The sequence below is a fragment of the Lemur catta genome, chromosome 7 (assembly GCF_020740605.2).
Source record: "Lemur catta isolate mLemCat1 chromosome 7, mLemCat1.pri, whole genome shotgun sequence".
In the NCBI taxonomy this organism is placed as follows: Eukaryota; Metazoa; Chordata; class Mammalia; order Primates; family Lemuridae; genus Lemur; species Lemur catta.
The window spans coordinates 56,914,951-56,938,518 of NC_059134.1; the positions used below are offsets into that span (position 1 = coordinate 56,914,951).

Below are 23,568 nucleotides of genomic sequence, written 5' to 3' on the forward strand. Positions count from 1 at the left end.
GTTCTCTCTTCTGAACTCCAGATTCCTATATCCAAATGCCTACTTACCATCTACATATGGCTATCTCGAAGGCATTGCAAACTCTGTATGATCAAATCTGAGCCCATATCTCCCTCCACCAAACCTGGTCTTCCTCCAGTGCTCCTTAGTTTTCTCAGTGCCTGGCACCTTTATCCAGCTAGTTACTTCAGCCAAGCCAGAAACCTAAAAGTCATCCTTGACACCTCCTTTTTTCTTATACCTTAAATTCAAACCATCACCAAGTCTTAATGATTTTATCTCCAAAAATTTTCTTAAATCTGTCTTTTCTCAGTTCTTTTATAATCCTGCTTCAAAGTATTGCATCTGTTACCTGATATACTGCAAGATCCTCCTTACTATTCTCCCACATATATTCTTGCCTCTTGTATAATCAGTCCTTACTACAACCACAGTACAACGATTAAAACACAAATCTGACTATATCACTGCCATGCTAAAAATCCTTCCACAGTCCCCTGTTCTTAGGGCAAAATACTTTAAAAGGTTCTGCATATGTGGTCTCTGCCTAGCTCTCCAACCTCATCTGGTATCACTCTCCCTCATAACTCTGACCTTGCTTCCATCTCTAAAACTCACCATGTTCCCTTCCACTTCATGACCTTCCAGCAAACAGGTTAACCTCCTCTGCCTGAACTGCTCTCTCTATTCAGTCCCCACTCTCTTCACACAGTTCACTTCTATTCCTCATCTGGAGTGTAGCTTTAAAAGTCACGTCCCCAAAACGACCTTTCTTGAGCCCCTACAATAGCTTAGGTTCTCATTATATGTTTTTATAGCACTTACTATCATTTGTGTTTACGTGTTTATCTGTTGGATTACTTTATCAGTATGTCTCTTCCATACACTCCATGATAGCAGGAAAATATTCATTTGCTCACCTCTATATTCTTAGCACTGGAGTACAGTGGCTGACATACAGCAGGTACTCAATAAAATGTTGAATGAATGGAGTACTCTAAGCGAAAGCATTTCAGACAACCAAGAATTACAAAGCAATATGATCACTAAGAGCAAATCATGTGTAGGCTTCAGAATTTGATAGGTAAAACACGACAATAGAGTAGAAAGGGCATGGGTTTTAGAGGCAGGCAACCTGAAATCTCAGCTCAGCTTTCCAGATGTATGATCCTATGAAGTTCATCCCTCACAACCTGTTTCCTTATCTATAAAATGGAGAGGACAAAACTTACTGCATTGGTTTGTGGCTAGTATTACATGGGAAAAAGAACCTGAATCACTGGGCACAGTATCACAGATAGTAGGTACTTGGTAAATATGAATTTTCTTCCCTCTCCTTTCTCTAATTACTTTTAGATATAGAGACAGTGCTGACTATAAAACAACTTGACTCATGGTTTCTTAAATTTATTGAAAGTCATAAAAGATAACCGAAACATTTAATAAAACTGTATTGCATTTAATCAAAATCACCACTGTTTCCCAATCCCCAAAGAATTATTTAGATTAAGAGAAAACAGCTAGCTCAGGTTTTCCTTTAGAAAAATTAATATAATCTGGATTTAGAAAAGATAAATTGGGGTGGTTATGTGCCTTACAAAATGAGTTCTCACCTTAAAAAGCATTCACACTAAGCCACACTAAACAATAAACTTACAATGATACTTAAAACATGATTCTATTTGCACAGAGCTTTCCAGGATTATATCTACCCTGTACACCTGCAAGGCACACCTGCACTAAACAAAACTCATAACAGCACGAGAATCCTCTTACCTTATGTTCAAATGGAGCACCATAGTAGCCATCATTCAGCCCAAAAATTATTTCATTTTGGTTGCGGGCATGAATCTAAGAGAGGAGGAAAACATACTATTAGTTCTTCTCATTCCCATAACGTTTTAATAGGACGCGAGAATGGCAGTTATAACAGGACCACTTCAATGCTGAGAAATAGGCTAACTACATTTAAACAAACTAGCAGAAAACAACTCACTGCTCAAAAGACCAAGTGATCAACTGAGCATTTCCTGCTTTAGTCAAGGGCTTCACAAAACCATCACATGAGAGCACAGGCACCATTATTCACACATTTTCCACAAACATCTCTTAAGGTTGTTATAGAACAGCTATTCTTGAAGGACAGGGGATTCAGAGGCATACTACACACTCTCTGATCTCAAAGAAAACACACTTTAGTAAGTCTATGAGAGTACTTTAAAAAATATGAAGCCCTAGAAAAAACACACAAGATAAATATTATTTTCTATTTTCAAAAAGACAGTTTAAAAATGAGAGTGCCCAATCCCTAAAGTCTTAAATATCTACTAAATGACTGTCTGCATGTCACTCTGTCTCACGTGATGGGGGGCTTCAGGCAGTGTCACCCCAGATTAAACTTCAACTAAAAGGCAAGAGGAATAAAACTTAAAAAATTGAAGAACTGAGATCTAAAATAACTCAAAATAGTATAATGTGCCTAACTGTGAAACATACGAATAGATTTAATTACTTCATCAGAAAGAGTTAGGCTAAAAAATAGAAAATAAAAATACGCTTCTGTGAAGATTCACAGAAGTGTAGGAAAGACAAGGATTACCAGAACAGAACGTGTGCTCCCTTCTTTCTCTAGCTAGAGACAAAGCCAGCAGCAGAATACTCCTGTGAACATTTACCTGACTTCCATATCTCCTACCTCTATTACTAAAGCAAAATTAATCACACTCTCCCTTTTAACATACATCATTTACTAAACTGAATACAATACCAAGATGAGTTTGCAATCACAAATTTATTACTATAATGAAAACTATAAATCAATCTCAAGAAGTTTTTCATCTTAGAAAGACAAAGCATTATGAAATCAGTTTCCAGAATAGAAGGGACCTGAAATTTTATAAACATAAAATATATATTCACCAAAATGTTAATAATAGTTGTAGATGGGCAGAGGATTATGTGTAATTTTTTATTCCCTTCTCTGTGCTTTTCAAAACTTTCCAAATGTTCCACAGAAAGAACATATATTACTTTTTAAATTTTAAGAAAATAAATATGTATACAGCATTAAAGAAAGAGGGAGGCAGTAGGGTGAGTATGGGCAGGAATGAATCTAACATGAAAGTGATCAAAGTATAAGCTTCATGAAGATGGGCATCAAATTAGTTTGTTGAAAAATAAGAGACAACATAGTTCTAGTACTTGAAAAAATATCAGGCTAAAAATAAGTGATCTGGGTTCTAATTCCCACTTTGTTTCATAAGGAGCTCTTCAGAGGAGGGAACTCTGACTTACTTATCTTTATAGCCCTGGTATCCAGCTCTCTACCCAACATACAGTAGTTAAGAAATATTAATGATACACACTTTAATTCCTTTATCAGCCAAACACAGAAAACACTCCCTGCTCTATTGTGCAGGCATGTCATAAAGATGGAAGGAAATAATTAGATAATTAGATGTGAAAGTTAGACATGAAAAATACTGGTAAAAAATCTAATAATGTATTAGAAATCAGGCAACCGTAAAGCTCAGGAAGATCCCTTTGTTCCTAAGAAAGAAAAAGAAAAATGTGCTTAACAAAACAGGCTATATTACATTGCACACTACCATATACAGTTCAGAACTGTTAAATTATGCTAAGAAGTAAGATATATACTATACTTTACTCATTAATTACAGGTTACTGGCCCAACAATAATTGTGTTGGAATTCTAATATGCAACCTACAGAATAAAGAACTCTATTAATCTAACCACAACCTCCTATTTTGATATCTTTATGAAAAACAGCATACTTTTAAAGATAGCTGATTTAGAGTTAGTGAAATGAATAATAAATACAGTCTGAGCCACGGAACAAGTATACAGCCTACATTCACCAATCACTGTGTGATCTTCAGAAAATCACTTAATCCTCTGATCTTCTGTTTTCTCCCTTAAATACTGAGGAAAATAACAATACTCGCTCACATGATCTTCAAAAGACCGCAGGTCATTGTGAACGTGTAAAAAGATACCCAAACACCACAGGGGTATACAATTACTGTTGTTATTAGTACAAAGTTCTAACCATTTAAACTTAAGCACAAGAATTTCCGCCATTGCACATAAGTTAAGATGCTGCCTGGCCCACATAAGCAATATCAACAAATTCTCCAAATTCCCATCTTAAATAGAACTATTTCCAAACTCCCCTGCTTCTTTGTCATCAAAATCTAAGTCAAGCTCAGCTTAGTTCAGATTTCTGGGAAAAAAACATCTGATTAACCCTGAAGGCCATTCAGGAAACTTGGTTTACATTTGCAGCTATGGCACAAGTATGTGACTTTGGACAAATTGTATCATCACTCATTTCCCTCGTTTCTTCAACTAAAATTGAAAGGATTAGATCATGCTCTGTTATATTACACTTCTGTGCCTATTCTCATCTTTTCTTCTCTGGCCAATTGCAATATATCATTCAAAATTCACTCATGACCAACTTAATAACTGATATTTGCAAAACATTCCATTTAATGACAGCAGAATAAACATCACATGTACATGAAACAGTCAACCAAAGCAGACCACATATTTTGGGCCAAAAAATAAATCTAAAAAAAGCTAAAACTATTAAAATCATACAAATGATTTTCTCTAAACTCAACAAAATTAAAGTAGAAATCAACAACAGAAAAATATCTGGAAAATCAACAAATATTTGAAAATTAAACAACATACTTCTAATTATTACATGGGTCAAAGAATAAATAAAAGGGAAATTAGAAAATATTTTACATTCAATAAAAACACAATACCAAAATTTGTGATATACAGCTAAAGTAATGTTTAGATGAAAATTTATAAAATGCTTATTTTAAAAAAGAAGAAAAATTACAAATCATTAATCCAGGTTCCCACCTTAAGAAACTTGCAAAGAAGAGCAAATTAAACCCAAGCAAGCAAAAGGAAGAAAATAATAAAGATTAAAAATAGAAATCAGGGCCGGGCGCGGTGGCTCACGCCTGTAATCCTAGCACTCTGGAAGGCCTAGGCGGGTGGATCACTCAAGGTCAGGAGTTCGAGACCAGCCTGAGCAAGAGTGAGACCCTGTCTCTACTAAAAATAGAAATAAATTATCTGGCCAACTAAAAAAATATATAGAGAGAAAAAATTAGCCGAGCATGGTGGCGCATGCCTGTAGTCCCAGCTACTTGGGAGGCTGAGGCAGTAGGATCGCTTAAGCCCAGGAATCTGAGGTTGCTGTGAGCTAGGCTGATGCCACGGCACTCACTCTAGCCCAGGCAACAGAGCAAGACTCTGTCTCAAAAATAAATAAATAAATAAATAAAATAAAAAATAGAAATCAGGCCGGGAAGGGTGGCTCACGCCTGTAATCCTAGCACTACGGGAGGCAAAGGCCGGCAAATTGTTTGAGCTCAGGAGTACGAGACCAGCCTGAGCAAGAGCGAGACCCTGTCTCTACTAAAAATAGAAAGAAATCATATGGACAGCTAAAAATATATATAGAAAAATTAGCCAGGCATGGTGGCGCATGCCTGTAGTCCCAGCTACTCGGGAGGCTGAGGCAGGAGGATTGCTTGAGCCCAGGAGCTTGAAGTTGCTGTGAGCTAGGCTGACACCACGGCACTCTAATCCAGGCAACAGAGTGAGACTCTGTCTCAAAAATAAAAAAAATAAAAATAAAAAAATAAATATAGAAATCAATGAAAATGAAAAAATTAACAAACATTATCAATGAAACCAAATACTAGTTTTTTAAAAAGCTAATAAAATTGATAACTCTCTAGTTAGAGTAATCAAAAGAGAGAAGACTAAAAATATCAATAGCAAGAATGAAAGAGGAAAGATCCTACATACATTAAAAGGATATAGTAATATTATGGAAAACTTTATAACAATAAATTTGAAATCTCAGAAGAATTAGACAACGTCTATGGAAGACAAATTATCAAAGCTCACTTAAGAAGACATAGATAACTTGAATGGTTCCATATCTAATAAAGTAATTGAAGTCATACTTTTAGACTTTCCCACAAAGAAATTGTAACCCCCAGACGGCTTCACTGAAGAATTCTGTCAAACATTTGTAGAATAATAACAACTCTACATAAATTTCTCCAGAAAATTAAACACTTCCCAGTCTATTTTAAAAGACATGCATTTCTATATACTAGCAAAAAAAATTGGAAATAAAAATATTTTAAAAAGAACCATTTAAATTAGCATAAAAAACATAGAACCCTAATAAAATACGTGCAAGATCTACATGCTGAAAACTACAAAACATTAATGTGTCAAACCAAAGATTTTCATAAATGGAGAGATATATTTTGTGTGTAAATTGAAAGACTCAATACTATTAAGATGTTAATTCTCCCCAAATTTTCTTAGATTCAACGCCTATTAAAATACCAACAGGACTTTTGTAGAAATTGACAATCTGATTCCAGAGTGTATATAGAAAGGCAAAAGATCCAGAATAGCTAGAAAAATTTTGAAAAAAGGACAAAGTTGGGGAGCTCATGTTACCCAAATTCAAGACACACTATAAAACTATAGTAATTAAAGTAATTTGTTGTTGGCATTGAGATAATATGAAATAGAACAGAGTCCAAAAACAGACTCATACAAATGATTTTCAACTACTGATTTTCAACAAAGATGACAAAGTAATTCAATGGAGAAATAATAGCTTTTGCAACAAAGAGTACAGGAACAACTGTTCATCTGCAAAACAATGAACCCTATTCTTTATATTAAAAATTCAAAGAGATCATAGATGTAAATGTAAAGTCTAAAAGCTGGAAAACTTCTAAAAGAAAACTTCTAAAAAACATAGAAGGAAATCTCTGTGACCTTGGGTTAAGCAAAGATATCTTAGATAAGACACAAAAAGCATGAAACACAATAGAAAACACTGATATAGTGGATTTCACCAACACTGAAAAAACTTCTGTCCTTTGACACTGTTAAGAAAATGAAAAGAAAATCCACAGACCGGCAGAAAATATTTGGAAAATACATATCTTATAAAGCACTGACTTATATCTAGAATACATAAAGAACTTTTATAATTCAATAATAGTAATTCAAGCAACCCAATAAAACATGGGCAAAAGATCTGTACAAATATTTCGCATGAGAGAGAGAGGGAAAGAGAGAGAGATACTGATCTCAAATAGATATATGTTTTACAAGGCTCAATTTAACTTTGTCATTAGGGAAATTCAAATTAAAACCACTTTAAACCCATTAGAATGGCTGAAATTAAAGACTGACAATAACAAGTGTTAGCAAAGATGTAAAACAAACAAAACTACTACACATTGCTGATCAGAATGCAGACTATTACAATCACTTTGGAAAACTGTTTGGAAGTTTCTTATAAATTTCAACACACACTTAACATTAGACCCAGAAATTCCATTCCTGGGTATTTACCAAAAAGAAATGACAACATATGTCAACACAAAGACCTATATTTAAATATTATACCAGCTTTGTTTTTTATGATGTTGGTTACTCAACTCTATATATTTGTCAAATTCACTCAACTATATACTTTAAAAAGATGAATTCTATTGTAAATTATACCTCAATAAACCTAACTTTAAAAAAACAATCTTTATTCAGAAGTCAGTCCTCCATGACTCTATGCAGGCTGGTCTAAATACCTCTTCCACATACTCTCATACCTTTCTATGAAGGTACTCATCAATCATCCGTTCATTAGGTCTAAGAATCTTGTCTTACACATCTCTGGATCCTTAACACTAAGTATAATGCTTGGTAAAAGCATATAATCAATCAATGAACCTAACTGATTGTGGCTATTATTCTAAAATATCTTAGTCTCATTTTCCCCTAAAAATCTGTAATTCTGAGGCAGAGGCAGGAGGATCGCTTGATGCCAGAAGTTCAAGACCACACTGGGCAACACAGCGAGAACCCATTTCTACAAAAAAATTAATTTAAAAAAATTGTAATTTTATTTGATCTATTTTTTTAAGAGACAGGGTCTCACTCTATCACTCAGGCTGGAGTGTAGTGGTGCAATCACAGCTCACTACAACCTTGAACTCCTGGGCTCAAGCAATTTTCCTACTTCACTCAGCCTCTAGAGAAGCTAGGACTACAGGTGCGCACCATCACACCTGGTTAATTTTATTTTTATTTTTTATAGAGACAGGGTTTTTGCTATGTTGCCCAGCCTGGTCTCAAACTCCTGGCCTCAAGTGATCCTCCCTCCTCAGCCTCCCAAAGTACTGGGATTACAGGCATGAGGTACCAGGGCTGGCCTGATCTAATTTTTACTAGTATATTACTTGTTATACCTATTCCAAATGTAAGTTTGACTTTCTACAATGATACTAAGTTTCTAGTTGGCTGAAAAAAAAAGTTTTCTCTTTTCTTTTTTTTTTATTTTCTGTTACACCAACATAACTAACTTTGTAAGAAGACACTTGAATGCCAACTCTCTGAAATTAGGGCAGGTTAGACATAAGCACGGTTGGGTATGTCAAGAAGACCACCACCTAAGGAATGTGGAAGTTGAAAAACATGATGAAGGACATCTTCACTGGCCTAAAAACTCCCCTATTGGCCTATAGCCCTGCAGTCACAGCATTAAGAAGCACCATCTTCCATGAAATGTAGATACTTTCAGATGAAAAATAAACAAGTACTTAATATCATAGTCTATGCACAGAGAGCCAAGTATAGCATATCAGAAGATACACAGGGCATGTGCCTCAGTGCAGGGATCTAGTTGGCCAGTCTAAAGGCAACAAGTATCTGGCAATAAGAGAGAGAAGAAAGGCCCTAAATGAAAAGTCATTATTTTCTAAGTTTTAATTAAGACCAACCCTAAAACAGAAAAAAAATAAAAAGATAAAAAAAGATTTGAAAATTGTAGGAGGTTAGAATTTAGTTAAGGAACACATATGTTACATATTGCTCTGGTCACTATAGAAAGACACAAAATAAATAAAAATATGGTAAGAGCATGGTCTCACTTGTATGTAGAATCTAAAAAAGTTGAACTCATAGAAGTAGAGAATAGAATGGTAGTTATCAAGAGCTGGGTGGAGGGGAAGAGGCTTGGTGAGACGCTGGTCAAAGGATAAAAAACTTCAGTTAGAAAAGAGGAATAAGTTTAAGAGACATACTGTACAACATCGTGACTACAGTTTAAAAATTAATAAATAAAAGTATCGTAAGCAAAATGAGGGCAGAGATTTTTTTAATCTGAAAAAATGCAGAACTAAATTGTTTCTTTAAAAAGAAACATCAGAAAGTATATAGTGAATAAACATTTTAAAAAATCAAGGATGTTTGTAGATAATCTATGACTAACATTTTTGGGTTATTGTTAACAGTAGTACCATAGGTATTACAAAACAGAAACGGCCCTCATTCCAATGTAGAGTGGAGGGTTACCAAGGACAACATGTATGTACCAGTGTTGCACAGCACAAAGAGAATGAATTTTTAAATCAGCCAGGCCTGAACTTAAATCTTAGCTCCACCTAACCGTGTGATCTTAAGTAGTTTCCTAAACTCTCTGAGGCTCAATTTTCCCATCTGGAAAATAAGGGCAATAATATCAACCTTCACAAGGCTGCTATAAACACTAATTAATTATAACTATGTTTGGTGATGGCAAATAGGTTTTCTTACATTCACCATTCTGATAGATTGCTAGTTGTGTCCTGGAACACTGTGTTAGTAAGGATTATGGAGCTACTTCCGAGTACAGCTAGAAGAGCACCGTGATCAATTAGCTACACCAGGCATGAGTACAGCAAAGGCAGATAACAGGTAGCAAGCAGTATATAAGCCAGGCATTTGTCATCCTGTGCTCAACAAAAGGTAGTTCTTATTCCTAGAATAAGCCAACTCTACTGGTCAAAAAAGAGGCATTTAATGGTATATTCTTTATTTCAATTTAATTTTCAGATTCTAACAGAGGACATCCAATATGATAGAAAAAGCAGAATGCTGTAAGAAAGCATATTCTTACACACACACACACACACACACACACACACAAATCCTCTTATATTAGCTGCTCAGGTTACTTCTTCATAAATGTCTTCAGTTAAAGTTATTTTTTAAACTGGGCAACAACTCAAACACAACAACATAAGTAACATGACATAAGCAAACAATCCTAAAGGTCTCTCTTAGTAACATAAGTAAACAGTCATAAAAGTTTCTCTTTATAACAGGAAATATAGTCAGAAGAATCAAAAGAAAGGTGAGACAGGTTAATTTGGAGATGACTACTTAAAACCACAGTCTAAAAATTACCTGCTGACCCAAGTATTTCAGCCCATCCAAACAGACTTTCCATTCAATCAACAGCTGGTAGGCATTCTCCTTTCCGCCCCATATCTTCACCACAAAACAAGACACAGATGTGTCAAGATGGTCTGGCATTATTCCAAAATCGAGACTCCGCCACGTTGGATTCTGTTGATGGAAATGAAAAACATGCTTTAGGAAGACTAACTTGTTCATAGTTATTTTCAGTTAGGTGGTAAATCATTTTGTTTTTAAAAAACAAAAGACCTTATAAATACATTAAATTGCAAACTTAAATGAACCAAGAAGACATTCTAATTAACTCAAAAGGGGTGATAATGGTACTTTTGAATTTCTCTGTTTACTTATTACAATCATTAGAAGAAGCACACATTCCCATCTCTCACTGGCATGGTTTCATATGGTAATTCATTCATTTTTTCAACACTTAATACATGATTATTAAGAGCCAACACATAATGCCCTCAAAGAGCCTTCAATTTATTGTTGGATTCAAACACTTATTTAAATAATTGCATTGTTTCATGAAAAGTTCAATAACAGAATTATGCAAAAGGTTACACAATAGCACAGGAAGGAATAATAAACTGAAGGATCAGAGGAAGATATCACAGATGCTGTAACATTTGGCTGTTAGTGGACAAGTAGTATTTTGCCAGGTTAAAATAAGGAATTTCAGCAAAAGGGAACTAACTCAGAGGTATGAAATCCCAAGGGGTGGTCAGGGAACTAAGAACAACTGCTAGAGCACACAGTACAATAGTGGCAGGACACAAAACTGGAGAGAGAAACAAGCGACTGAACTGAAGGATCTTTTATGCCTTGCTATACTTGTAATACTTTACTCTCTATAAGACATGAGGCCACTGAAATAAGTGTGTGACCAACCTAACAGCAATATCAATAAGTACCCTTTAGTGCCCATAATGGGTTTCTACAAACCATTTTTACTAAAAACAAAACAAAAAAACAGGACTCATTGAGGAAGTACCTAATTTCAGAACTGGATCAGAAAATGTACAAGATAAACCTGGAACATCGTGTCATGCCAAATAGCAAAGAAACTATCAAAGACTAGAAGGATAGGCCAGTGCAGTGGCTCACACTTGTAATCTCAGCAATTTGGGAGGCCAAGGCAGGAGGATCACTTGAGCCCAAGAGTTCAATGGTACAGCGAACTATAATTGTGCCAATGTACTCCCCCTGGCAACAGAGCAAGATTCTGTCTCTAGAAATAACAACATCAACAAAACACTAATTCACAGGTTCAAATACCCAAGAGGTCATAAGCAAGATAAATAAAAGTAAAACTGTATTAGGACACATAAAAGTGAAACTATAGAACACCAAAGCAAAGGTAATGATCCTAAGAGCTGTCTAAGTAAGATTACCTTCAAAGGAATCACAGACTAACCACTGACTTTCCAATGGCAAAATGGAAGCCAGAATGCACTAGAATTTTACTCTCAATATCCTGAAAAAAATCCAAATAACTGACAATCTAGAATTCTAGCCAATAAAAGTATTCTTCACAAATGAAAGTAAAATACACACATTTCAAACAAGAAAATTTGTGAGTGTGACACTAGCATATGCTCATTAAAGAAAATTTAGGCACGTGGAAAGTGAACCTAGATACAACATTTGTGCTGTATGAAAGAATGAATAGCCCACAAGTGGTGACTATAAGAGTAAATCTAAAGGAGGGGTGGGGCTTCTGACATGGCAGAATGAGTTGCTCAACAAATTTTTCCCAAAAAAAGCAACAATAAAACTAGACAAAATTGTCAAAAACAACCATTTTAGGACTCTGGAAATCAACCAAAAGCATACACCAAATTGAGAAGCAGTTATTCTGAAAAACCACTGACTTCAGGTAAGAACCAGTGAGTGTGTGGCATTTCTTGCCTTGGGCTACTTTTATCCTCAACCTCCATTCAGCCTGCAAAGTTGGTTCTGTTTGCGGGAAGGGGCCAAGTTGTAAAAACCTGCAGCTTCACTACTGGGGAGGACTGTCTTGATTTGGAATGGAGTATGGAAAAACTCCAAACCTAGCAATCCTGTCAATAACACTAGCGATCTCACCAGCAAATAAACGGGGCTGATCAGCAGCTCATCTAGCTGGAGGTTACAGTCCTGGCTGGGACACGCAATGGGCTGGAAAACTAGCCAGAAATTTAATAGGAAGATCTAGAAAAAATGAGATAGCTATAAAGAGCCTTGATAAGCAATCCATGTATCCACACAGGAGAGTCCAAAAAGAGTCTCGATGATCCACATGTCCCTGGGTTGACCATGAACTGGCGTGCACACACAGGAGACTTGAGTAGGCACAGTGGAAAAGAAAAGCTGGGGAAGGCTTAAAAACTGCCTGAACTTGAAATGTGCTGCTAATCCACTGGCAGAGGTTACTGGCTTAAAGTATCTGCGCACAAAGTCTGACCAATCACTGGGACCACTAAGCTATCCAGACACAGGAGTAATCACTAGAAATGTGCTTAGGAAGAGCAGCAGACAATCTACCATTTTAATATTTATTAGTGACAGGTACTATATAAAGTCAAATAATACGTGAAAAGGGCACAGAAGAATGCCTATTCTAACACATAGAAGTATCTTATCTGTTGAATAAAGTAAACCTGTTAATACCAGTAAGTCCACATGAAGTAAACAAGACAGTTGTTATTGTTAACCTCAATAGTTAAGAGGAAATACCTTATTTCATCAAATACAAATTACCAGCAATTGTTAAGATGCACCATTATTTTATAGATATGACTAAACAAAAAACAGAATTGATTTTAAGACACACCTAGATTTCAGGGATGTCAAATGGGAATATTTTGCATCTTAGAATCAATAAAACACAGAAGCTGAGTCTTCTTGTCTAAGGTCACTTAGTAAAAATGGTATCAGAATTCAAAGCTAGGTCTCTAGAATTTGTCTCATGTGTATTCGGGTTTTCGGGGTTTTTTTGGGGTTTTTTTTTTTTTTTTTTTGGAGACAGAGTGTCACTCCGATTCTCTGGCTAGAGTGCCGTGGTGTCAGCCTAGCTCACAGCAACCTCAAACTCCTGGGCTTAAGCAATCCTTCTGCCTCAGCCTCCCGAGTAACTGGGACTACAGGCATGCGCCACCATGCCCAGCTAATTTTTCTACATATTTTTAGTTCTCCAGCTAATTTCTTTCTATTTTTAGTAGAGATGGGGTCTCGCTCTTGCTTAAGCTGGTCTCAAACTTCTGACCTTGAGCAATCCCCCAGCCTCAGCCTCCCAGAGTGCTAGGATTACAAGCGTGAGCCACTGCGCCCGGCCCATTTGTTTTGTTTTGTTTTTCTCCCCACAAAATCACAGAAGACAGAATTTAGAACAAAAGAGACCCTAAGAGAATGTCACCGGAAGAGAGAACTCTCCCCTGTGCCTATGCCCTACTGTCTAGGAGAAAGGGACCGGAGAGACTTCACAGAACTCAAACTTGCTCTTGCTGCTCCATCACCACACTCTATAGCAGACAGGGCTGAGACACAAATAAGTGACTAAACGTGACAGCAAACGGTAGACAATTACTACAAGAATGAAGCATTCATTACAGATTAGCTAGGAAGGAACTGGCCTTTGCCAGTTCATCAAACCCTCCATCTCAGACTTTGAGAAACTGGTAACCAGGAATTATGGGGAAAAGCCCTCTAGTAGTTCTGGAGCTTGAGGACGTGCCTGCATTCCTTAGTCTGAGTCTCCTTCACACCCCAACCTTGTATGAACAACAGCAATCATTTGTGGACCATTTACTATGTACTGAGCATTATACTTGATTTAATTTAACATGGACTATAGTATAAATGAGGAAGCTAGGTACAACAGAGAGACAAAATGAGGGTGTCCTCTAGTTTACATAACCTAGGAATGTAAGAACTCAAAGGGACATTTGAACTTGGCTGGTCCAACTCCAGTTTTGAAATGAGGAAATTGAGGCCTCTGGCTAGAGCCGTTCCTGCCTCTACCCCCAACCATCCTTTTCCTGGTTAACGTTTCTCTCACCACCAGGTTTCAGTTCAAACATCTCTTCTGCAGAGAAGCCTTCCCTGATCTTCCCTTAACTGTCAGGCTTCTCTGCCTGCCACCCACTGTGACCATGGGTCTTTTTGCTGTTGCTTTCCCAAGTAGATAATATGGTACCCTAGAGACACAGTAAGCACTCGAATATTTGCTGAATAAACAAAGAAAAAATATCCTATTCCTGGCACTTTGCTGAAAGAAGACCTAATCATTTTAGGGTCAAAAACATTAAAATTTAAGGCAAAGACCAGAAAGCACAGCTTAAGATTCATTTGGAAAAAGTGATTCATTTTCTCACCTAATATGAATCATGCTTTATAAATACAGAATAAAAACCGTTTTACTCATTTTTACTACTGGTATAATTACAAGAAAGGGAGAGCAATGAATGTCCTTGGGGCTGACTGCTCCTCCTCTGTACGCCCATAGGAACCTGTGAGTAGTTAACTTTCTTGTGGCACCTGGCACTTGTCTGTCTTCCCCTCCAGAACGTGAGCTACTCAAAGGCAGGGATAAGCACTAGAGTGCTTATCCTCTACAGTATCCGGCACCTTGTTAGTGCAAGTTCAGTGTGCCAAGCACCATACTACCAGTTTGACTACATATTCTTTCTTAATCTTCACAAAATGCAAGAGAGTCCCGTGAAGTAGACATTATCCCAGTTCTTCAGAGAAACTGATGCTAGAAACCATTAAGTAACTTGCCTAAGGTCATATAGTTGGTTCTATCTGGAACAGGAAGAGAAAGTCTACATCTGACTCTAGAGACATAAAAGCACTGGATCACTTTAGTGTACGAGGTAGGCCATGTTGCTAGGGACCGTTTAGAGTAAAAGCAGTCTGTCTTTATGTCTGAGGCAGCCCCTGAAGGATAAGTCTAGTGTAATAATTGAGTTTCTCATGATAACCCTAAGTCATTGAGAAAAGGTTAAATAATTTTCTCTTATTTAAGGGGAGAAGACAGAAACCAAAAAAGGTAATATAGACATGAAAACTCAAAAAAACGTTTTACTAAACTGGAATTCAACAGACCATCAACGTCACATGTTATCCTTGAATAGTCAAAAGCAGAAAGCATGAAGAAGGACTTCTTAACTATCAAGTTAGATCAAATACGTCCCACAAAATTTTTTAGAAAGTCTTAAATGCCTGCACAGGATTTGTTTATTCTTAATTGGCATTAACTGGCATGTTTTTCCAGAAGAACACTTCATAGAAAAGAATATTTAAACAGCCAACACTTGAAAATGTGCTCAACTAGAACAGTCTATGAGGAAGTATAAATTAAATACCACTGTCCCACCAGAATGGCTAAAATTAAGACAGATAATACCCGTTTGGGCAAGGATAGGGAGCAAAAACCTCACACTGCTGGTAAGGCTATAATTGATACAAATACTTTGGCAAATGATTTGGCAATATCTACTAAAGCTGAATATAACCTACAACCCAGCAATTAATTCCACTCCTAAGTACATACCTCAGAGAATTACACACATATGTTCACCAAACAATATGTTTATTATAATAAACTACTACATGTAATATGGATGAATCTCACAATTATGCTGAGCAAAAGAGTATACACCACATAAAAGTTCAAAACCAGGCAGAACTAACCTATGGTATTAAAAGACAGAGAGTGGTAATGGTTCTCTTTGGGAAAAGCTAGTGACTGAAAGAACATGAGGTGCCGATCAGGTTCTATTTCTTGACCTGGTTACATTGATCTGTTCCCTTTCAAAAGTCATCAGGCTATTATTATTTGTGTACTTTACTCTGTGTGTGTGTTATATCTCAATAAAAAGTAATGAAAATATTTTTTTAAGGAGACCAAACAAGGGAAAATATAGGAGGTGACTTTTGAGATAAATTAAATGAAGTCATCTCTTCCTGATATAATTTCAGGCCCTAAAAGCCTAAAGGGCAGGAGCTGGAGGATCTTCCTGGCCTTCAAATTACACTACCTCAAAAGGTAACCACTTACTCCCCTATGTATAAGATCACCTCTTAACAAAAATACATGTGCTCTAGAATATGAAGTAACATAATTTCAAATTCTCACTATCAGTAACAAAGTGCCAGAAAAAGCATGAAATAACCACCCCTTTCCAACGTGGAAAATAGAAAAGACTTGGTGAATGTATCCGAAGGGTCGTACTGCATGGTGAGGAAGGGGGAATTTTGGGGGGGATTGTTGTATTTAATATTCTTAAATACTTCATTCTAAAATAAATCAAAAGCCTTTGGAGGAGAGAGGAGTTTTCTGAAGTTATTTCATGTGGCTGAATAGATGATCTGGGTGTTCTATCTAAGCCAATACAACATTAATACAGTAGAGCTATTGTCAGTCTTCCCATTACAAAGACTTTCTTTTATACTTTTACAAAATAGTTGTCAGACAACAAGCAATAATTTCTAAGTTGGTACATTCAGATACAGGCAGATACAGCCTGCCACACATCAAAGACTTTAATGCCCACTATTTTTACTGTATAGACCCAGATTATTTTTTATTTATATTCAACCTTATACATATTTGCCCAATTTCTAGTTAGAACAAATTATTCAAGTACTAACATCTAGGGACTTATACCACTTAAAGTGCAATAGCAGAATATCAGGATATTTATAAGCTTTGAAAAGTTCACTGCTTACTATTTACCCAGAAGAGGACCTAAAATAATTATTTATTACTGAACCTAAAATGATTACTTATTACCATTATTTATTACTGTAACATTGCTCGATATATAATCACAAGAAACACGGCCAGGAATTCATAAAAGTTGTTCTAACTTTCTGAAGACATACAACACATCTTGCTGGAATTGCATACTGATTTTATAATTAGTAGTAGCACAATAAGCTCTCTTTCCCCATCTTCTTCACCTGTATTCAGACTTCATGTCTCAACTTAGGACTTACTAATTGTTAGAAACCTTTCCTAACTCCTCCCTCCAACCTGAGATAAATAACACTTCTGCGTGTTTTCACAGCATCCTTTTCTTCCCTGGTATTATAACTGCACGAATTGATTATCTCCATCTCCTCAAATCATGTGGTTAATCAGACAGAAGTTAGAAAACCCTGAAAATGACGCAGTTTAACAGAGGGTAACATAATTTGACATAAACAACACACACACACACACACACACACATACACACACACACACAGAAATTAAATGTTAAATCATTCAGTCACAATTCAGTTGAAACACAAACTTGGTTTGGCTTGAGAATCACTCAGGCTAGTTACTCATAAAAAGTATTTGAACTGTTCAGTCAGCTTTTTCCACAAAGATTTAAAAACAGCTCAGTCACAATTCCAACAGAAGTTTATGGTTCTGATAAATTATGTCACATGCTTTCCCTAAAATATATGCTCTAGAACTCTGTTTATTTGATTATAAAGCCCATCATTAACCTCTATTAGACTTCAAGCAGACATTTAATCAGTTGTAAGAAGGTGTGATAGAAGGGAGGCAAAAAAGCAGGGCTCTTCAGCATCAGTTTTACCAGTCACTAGCTGTGTGACCTAGATCAAGTTCCTTAGCCTCGTTCCTTAGCTATAAAAGAGGCACATCTCTTACCTTCAGCATTGTTATGAGGAACATCCAACATGCTACTTAAATTGTAGGTGGGTACCAATTGATACCTCTTATTTACTAAAGAAACATACATGTACAGAGAAATTTCAAAACACATACAAATTAGCTATCACCATTCTTACTCCCACCATGAGATTTTTAATATTCTAATAAAAGTTAAAAACTCATTTTTGGAAAAACATGTAATGATTAGATTAACTCTACGAGTGTTAAAGACAAGGACATGTGTATTCATTACAAAAATAATTTGTCTCTACTTCTGTATATGCACAAAATAAAGTTTAGAGAATTTGGTCGTTTTCATTGTTATTGCATCAATCATTTTAGTTATTAACTAACCCAATGACCTTTCAACAATATCAAAGATCTAACCTCCCCCTGAACCCCAAAAAAGATAATTTGGAGGGTATGACTAGCTAAAGCCAGGAACATTAAAGTTGAAATACACATTCACCATTGTTTTTTTTATTTATTTTTTTTAATTTTTTATTTCAGAATATTATGGGGTACAAACGTTTTGGTTATATGAATTGCTTTTGTGCAGACCATTAATTGTTATACGCTAAATTTATCTGAGAAGAAACTATGACTCTGACCTATAACTTGAAGACATCTCTACCATGTAGCGTGTCAAAGGTGGATTATTCCAATTATTCAATGCAATAGACATTTATTGGTCTCCTCTGGGCAAAACATTATACTGGGGACTACAGAAAATAGAAAAATAAGTAGGGAGATCTTTGTCTACCAGATGCTCCCAATTTTGCATCACCTGTAACTGTATCCCTTTCAAAGTCTCATTCTCATGCCACCTAGCCCTTGACTATCACCTCCTATCGCTGTAGTCATTTCCTCTGCTGCCCTGATCCTCAATTCCCTTTGCCCTGTCTCTCTGTCATACTTGCCCTGCAAAACTTCAAACCACCCCTGCTCACTCCATTCCACTCATACTAACTTCTTAGCCATTTGAAAACCTCAATACACTCTTGTTTTTGTACTTCCCTGTTTCTTGCCCCAGAACAATACTCCCCAAAGAAATACACAGCTTGTTCCCTCACTTCTTTCTGCTCAAGTGATACCTTCTACATGACTGCCATGGAAAAACCACCACCACTCCTGGAAGACACTCCCTTTGTCTGATTTATTTTACTCTGTTATATTTGTTACCAGCTAACATATTCCCATTTATCATCAGTTCTAACATGTACCTTTTTTTTGCATTGTAAGATGAATTCTGATTTTAGAAAGAGTAAAATCAATAGGTCCTACACTCTTTGACCACCAGGTGGCAGTCATCAAGAGTCATGCACACCCTTAAAAATAGCTGTCTTTGATTTCAATTCTTTTAAGTTAGGCACAACTGTTGGAACTATATGTGCTGAGTTTAATTGCCACTTAAAATACCTCTCTTGATTTAGATTGAAACAATAAGTCCTGTATATAATATCTATCAACAATTTGAATTCAAAAGATTAAAAAAAAAAAATCAAGTGTCCACAACAATGTCAAGTAACCAGAACTCTCACAAACTGAGAGTGAGAGTATAAATGAAAGAATTTTGGAAAACTGGCAGCTTTAACTGACCATATGCATATCCTAGCAACTGCACTCCTAGATATATACCCAACAGAAATGCATGCATACATTTACCAAAAGACAAACAGGAGAGCGTTTGTAGCAGCACTATTCATATTAGCTCAAAACTAAAAACTAGCCAAATGCCTATCAACAAAAAAATGAATAAATTATGTTATAGTCACACAACAGAATGCTACAAAGCAAATAAACCACAAATACACCCCAGAATATAAATGACTCTTACAATATAAAATTGACACATGGAAGTTGGACCAAAAAGAGTGCATAATATATGATTTCCTTTACATAAAGCTCAAAAACAGGTAAAATTAATCTATGGTGTTAAAAGTCAGGATAGTATCCATGATGGAAGAGGGCATGAGGGGGCTTCTGGGGTGCTGAAAATATTCTATTTCTTGGTCTCTGTGCTGCTTATATGGGTGTATTCAATTTGAGAAAACTCATCAAGCTGTTTACGTATAATCTGTAAACCCTTCTATATGTATCAAACATCAATAAAAAGCATAATATTAAGTTTTTGTGTAGGCCGAAAAAGCACAGAACAGAGCAATGAGGCATGAATCATGAAATATTAGGGAAGCAAATATTTTCACTGGAGAAATTATCTCATCCAACCTTTTTATAAGACTTAAGGAAATAAATGTTTTATTGTTGATAGAATTCCTTATCACAGGTCAAGCAATGCACTTGAAAGAAAGACTGCTAAATATTCTAGAATGGATGAAAGAAATTTCCAAGTAACAAGAGGTTAGTAAAACTGAATCACAACTCACACAAGACTATTGCCAAGGCCCTGTGTTTCAGTTTAATTAGAACTGTTTATTACTTTCTGTGAACATAAAATAATGCTGAGTCTTAACAATGGACAATCTAGATTTGGATATGGATACATGGGGAGTATACTACACATATTTCCTTTCTTGACCAAGTCCAAGCAAATCACAATACAATGACTATAAAGTTTATAAAGATTATAAAGATTAAACACATGAGCTCCTTGCTTTCATGAAGTTTATTACAAATAAAAGAAGCTAAGACAACCATACAAACAACTATTATACTGATTTAGAATGGGACTAGTGGTATAAGTACAAAGTATTTTTTAAAAAAGAAAAAGGGTAAATGTCTTCCAGCTAATGATTGTAAGAAACCCTTTCACAAGCATCTAGATCTATGCTGTACAATGCAATAACCACTAGCTACATGTGGCTATTTAAATTTTTAAAAATTTAAAATTCAGTTCTGAAGTAGGACTCAACCACATTTCAATGCTCAATGGCCACAGGTGGCCAGTGGCAACTGTACTGGTTGGTGCATAGAACATTATCATCATTGCAGGAAGTTTTATTGGACAGTACTAATCTGAAGTATTCAGGAGTTAGAAAGAAGCACAGAATTGGCACATAACGACAGTTTATCTAGCTTTTGGGGGAAAATACTCTTTTTAATCTTGAGTTTATTTTTCCATGTCTCCTTTGACATCAGAGAGGCAAAACCAAGCCACTCTGGTCTAAGGATCAAGCTCAGACTATAAATTAAGATAAACAGTCTGCACCTTAAAGTTTTACGAATAAAAAAGAATACTAACAAGCCCATCAGAGTCCAGGCTTAGTTCACCAGAGTGAAAATTTACTTAAAGCCTTAGCTGGAAATAAAGTATTCAAATCTTTGCCTAATCCTTTTGTAGCTGAGGATTTGTGGTTTCAGAATATAACTTAGAAGACAATAAATACAGTTATACAAGAATTCGTGTATTCAAGAAACATTTGCGGAGCATCGTGTATGTGCCAGGCACAATGGTAACCAGTAAGATAAAAGCATTTAAACTGCTATTCAGCAAATATCAGCAAATAGCCTAAGAACTGCAAAATCTTAAACAAGGAAGAAACCAACAAATTCTGCTTGTCTGTGTGCCTGGCAGTGGTTCTTAAGAGACAGCAAGAAGGGAGATAACAATGTGCTGCCTCTGGTATATTCCCTGAGGGTTGTTGACTCCCATGGTGCCCAATGCCCATTAATCTGAACCAATCACAATGATCTAGCAAAAAGCTAAGAAAGAAGAGTTCCCTCAAAAAGAAAAGAATAAATGAATTTTATAGAACCTATATTAAGATATAAAAGAAACTAAACAGTATCCTTGCCAAAAATATCATAATCTCAAAGAACACCCTTAAAAGGAACATAACAAATCAGTATTTGTCAAATAACTACCAAACAGAAGTATACTGGGAACTAAGGGGACATAAAGATATGCAGACAATCTCTGACCTCCAGGAGCTTTCATCTACTTTGGAAAACAGAATGTTCATGAACAATTACAATGCAAACAAATGTTGTAAGTGGTATACTCAGGAAACAATTACAGTACAACTCTTGAGTTGAAATGGACCTTGTCTTTTAGGTCAACCCGCTCCCTTGTCTTGAATCTATTCTATGATACCCTTTGGAGACAGCATTCAACCTAAGTGCACAAGGGATGAATGTATCACAACTCACAGACACTAGCTTATTAAGAAACGTCTGATTTCCTTTAGTACTAAGCTTGACAGTTGATATCTCTGATATTTCACTTTGACACTTCCTGTTTTATTCTTATTGTGAAGGTACATCCTCAGTCTTTCAAATGCGTGTTTTGGCTTGTGAGTATCTTTCATATTTTTTTTAAGAGCAAGTTTTGTGAAACCATGGATAAATCAAAAATTTGTGTTATTTTCAAATATCAGTTCTGTCGTGGAGCCAATGCTGTAAAGACAGCTCGAAATATCAAGGAAGTGTTTGGGAAGGATGTGGCTAATGAACGCACAGTACGTCAATGGTTTGAGACGTTCTGTTCTGGTGATTTTAATCTTGAAAATGAGCCATGTGGAAGACCTGAGACTAAGGTAGAAAACAATGAGCTGAAAGTAGTGGAAACGAATCCATCTCAACCTATGCATGAATTAGCAGCAAGGTTTGACATTACTATTTCAACAATATTGGACCATTTGAAACTAATCAGCAAGGTAAAGAAGCTGGATAGGCCAGGCTCAGTGGCTCACGCCTGCAATCCTAGCACTCTGGGAGGCAGAGGCAGGTGGATTGTTTGACCTCAGGAGTTCGAGACCAGCCTGAGCAAAAGCAAGACCCCGTCACTACTAAACAAATAGAAAGAAATCATATGGACAACTAAAAATATGTATAGAAAAAGTTAACCGGGCATGGTGGCACATGCCTGTAGTCCTAGCTACTTGGGAGGCTGAGACAGGAAGACTGCTTGAGCCCAGGAGTTTGAGGTTGCTATGAGCTAGGCTGACGCCACAGCACTGTAGCCTGGACAACAGAGTGAGACTCTGTCTCAAAAAAAGAAAAAAAAAAGAAAAAGAAAAAAATAAAAAATAAAAAGCTGGATAGATGGGTACTGCATAAATTAAACGAGCATCAGAAGAGAAATCATCTCCAAGCGTGCCTTTCTTTGCTGTCATGACATAAAGGCGAAACATTTCTATACCATGTTGTTAAGTGTGATGAAAGATGGATTCTTTTTGACCATCGCAAGCGTTCGGCACAATAGTTGGATAAAGATGAAGTGCCGAAACACAGTCCAAAACCAAATATTCATGAAAAAAAGCTAATGGAGTCTGTTTGGTGGTCCAGCGCTGGTATTATCCACCACAGCTTCATGAAACCTGGTCAATTGATTACTGTGGATGTCTACTGCAAACAATTGCATGAAATAATGAGGCTGCTTGCAATTAAGCAGCCAAGATTGTTCAACAGAGACAGGCCAATCCTCTTGCAAGACAACGCTTGACCACATGTTGCCCAAACAACTCTGGTGAAACTACAGAAGCTAGACTTAGACACTCACTGTTCTCCACCGCATTCACCAGACCTTACACCAACTGACAACCACTTCTTCCAGACTTTGGATCACTTCTTGCAAGGAAAAACATTCAATTTTCAACAAGCTGTGGAAAATGCCTTTCGTAATTTC

The 23,568-nt window shown here is 36.3% G+C and overlaps 1 protein-coding gene across 3 annotated transcripts in view; it reads right to left on the reverse strand.

Annotated features, from left to right (window-relative positions):
- Nucleotides 1–23,568, reverse strand: part of UVRAG (UV radiation resistance associated) — a 278,967-nt gene that overhangs the window by 216,147 nt on the left and 39,252 nt on the right. For all 3 annotated transcript variants that reach the window (XM_045555435.1, XM_045555436.1, XM_045555437.1), the window contains exons 4-5: nt 10,316–10,477; nt 1,777–1,851 (exon numbers count right to left, since the gene is read on the reverse strand). In XM_045555435.1, the coding sequence (XP_045411391.1) occupies nt 1,777–1,851; nt 10,316–10,477 (237 nt within the window). The remainder of the gene's footprint in view (nt 1–1,776; nt 1,852–10,315; nt 10,478–23,568) is intronic.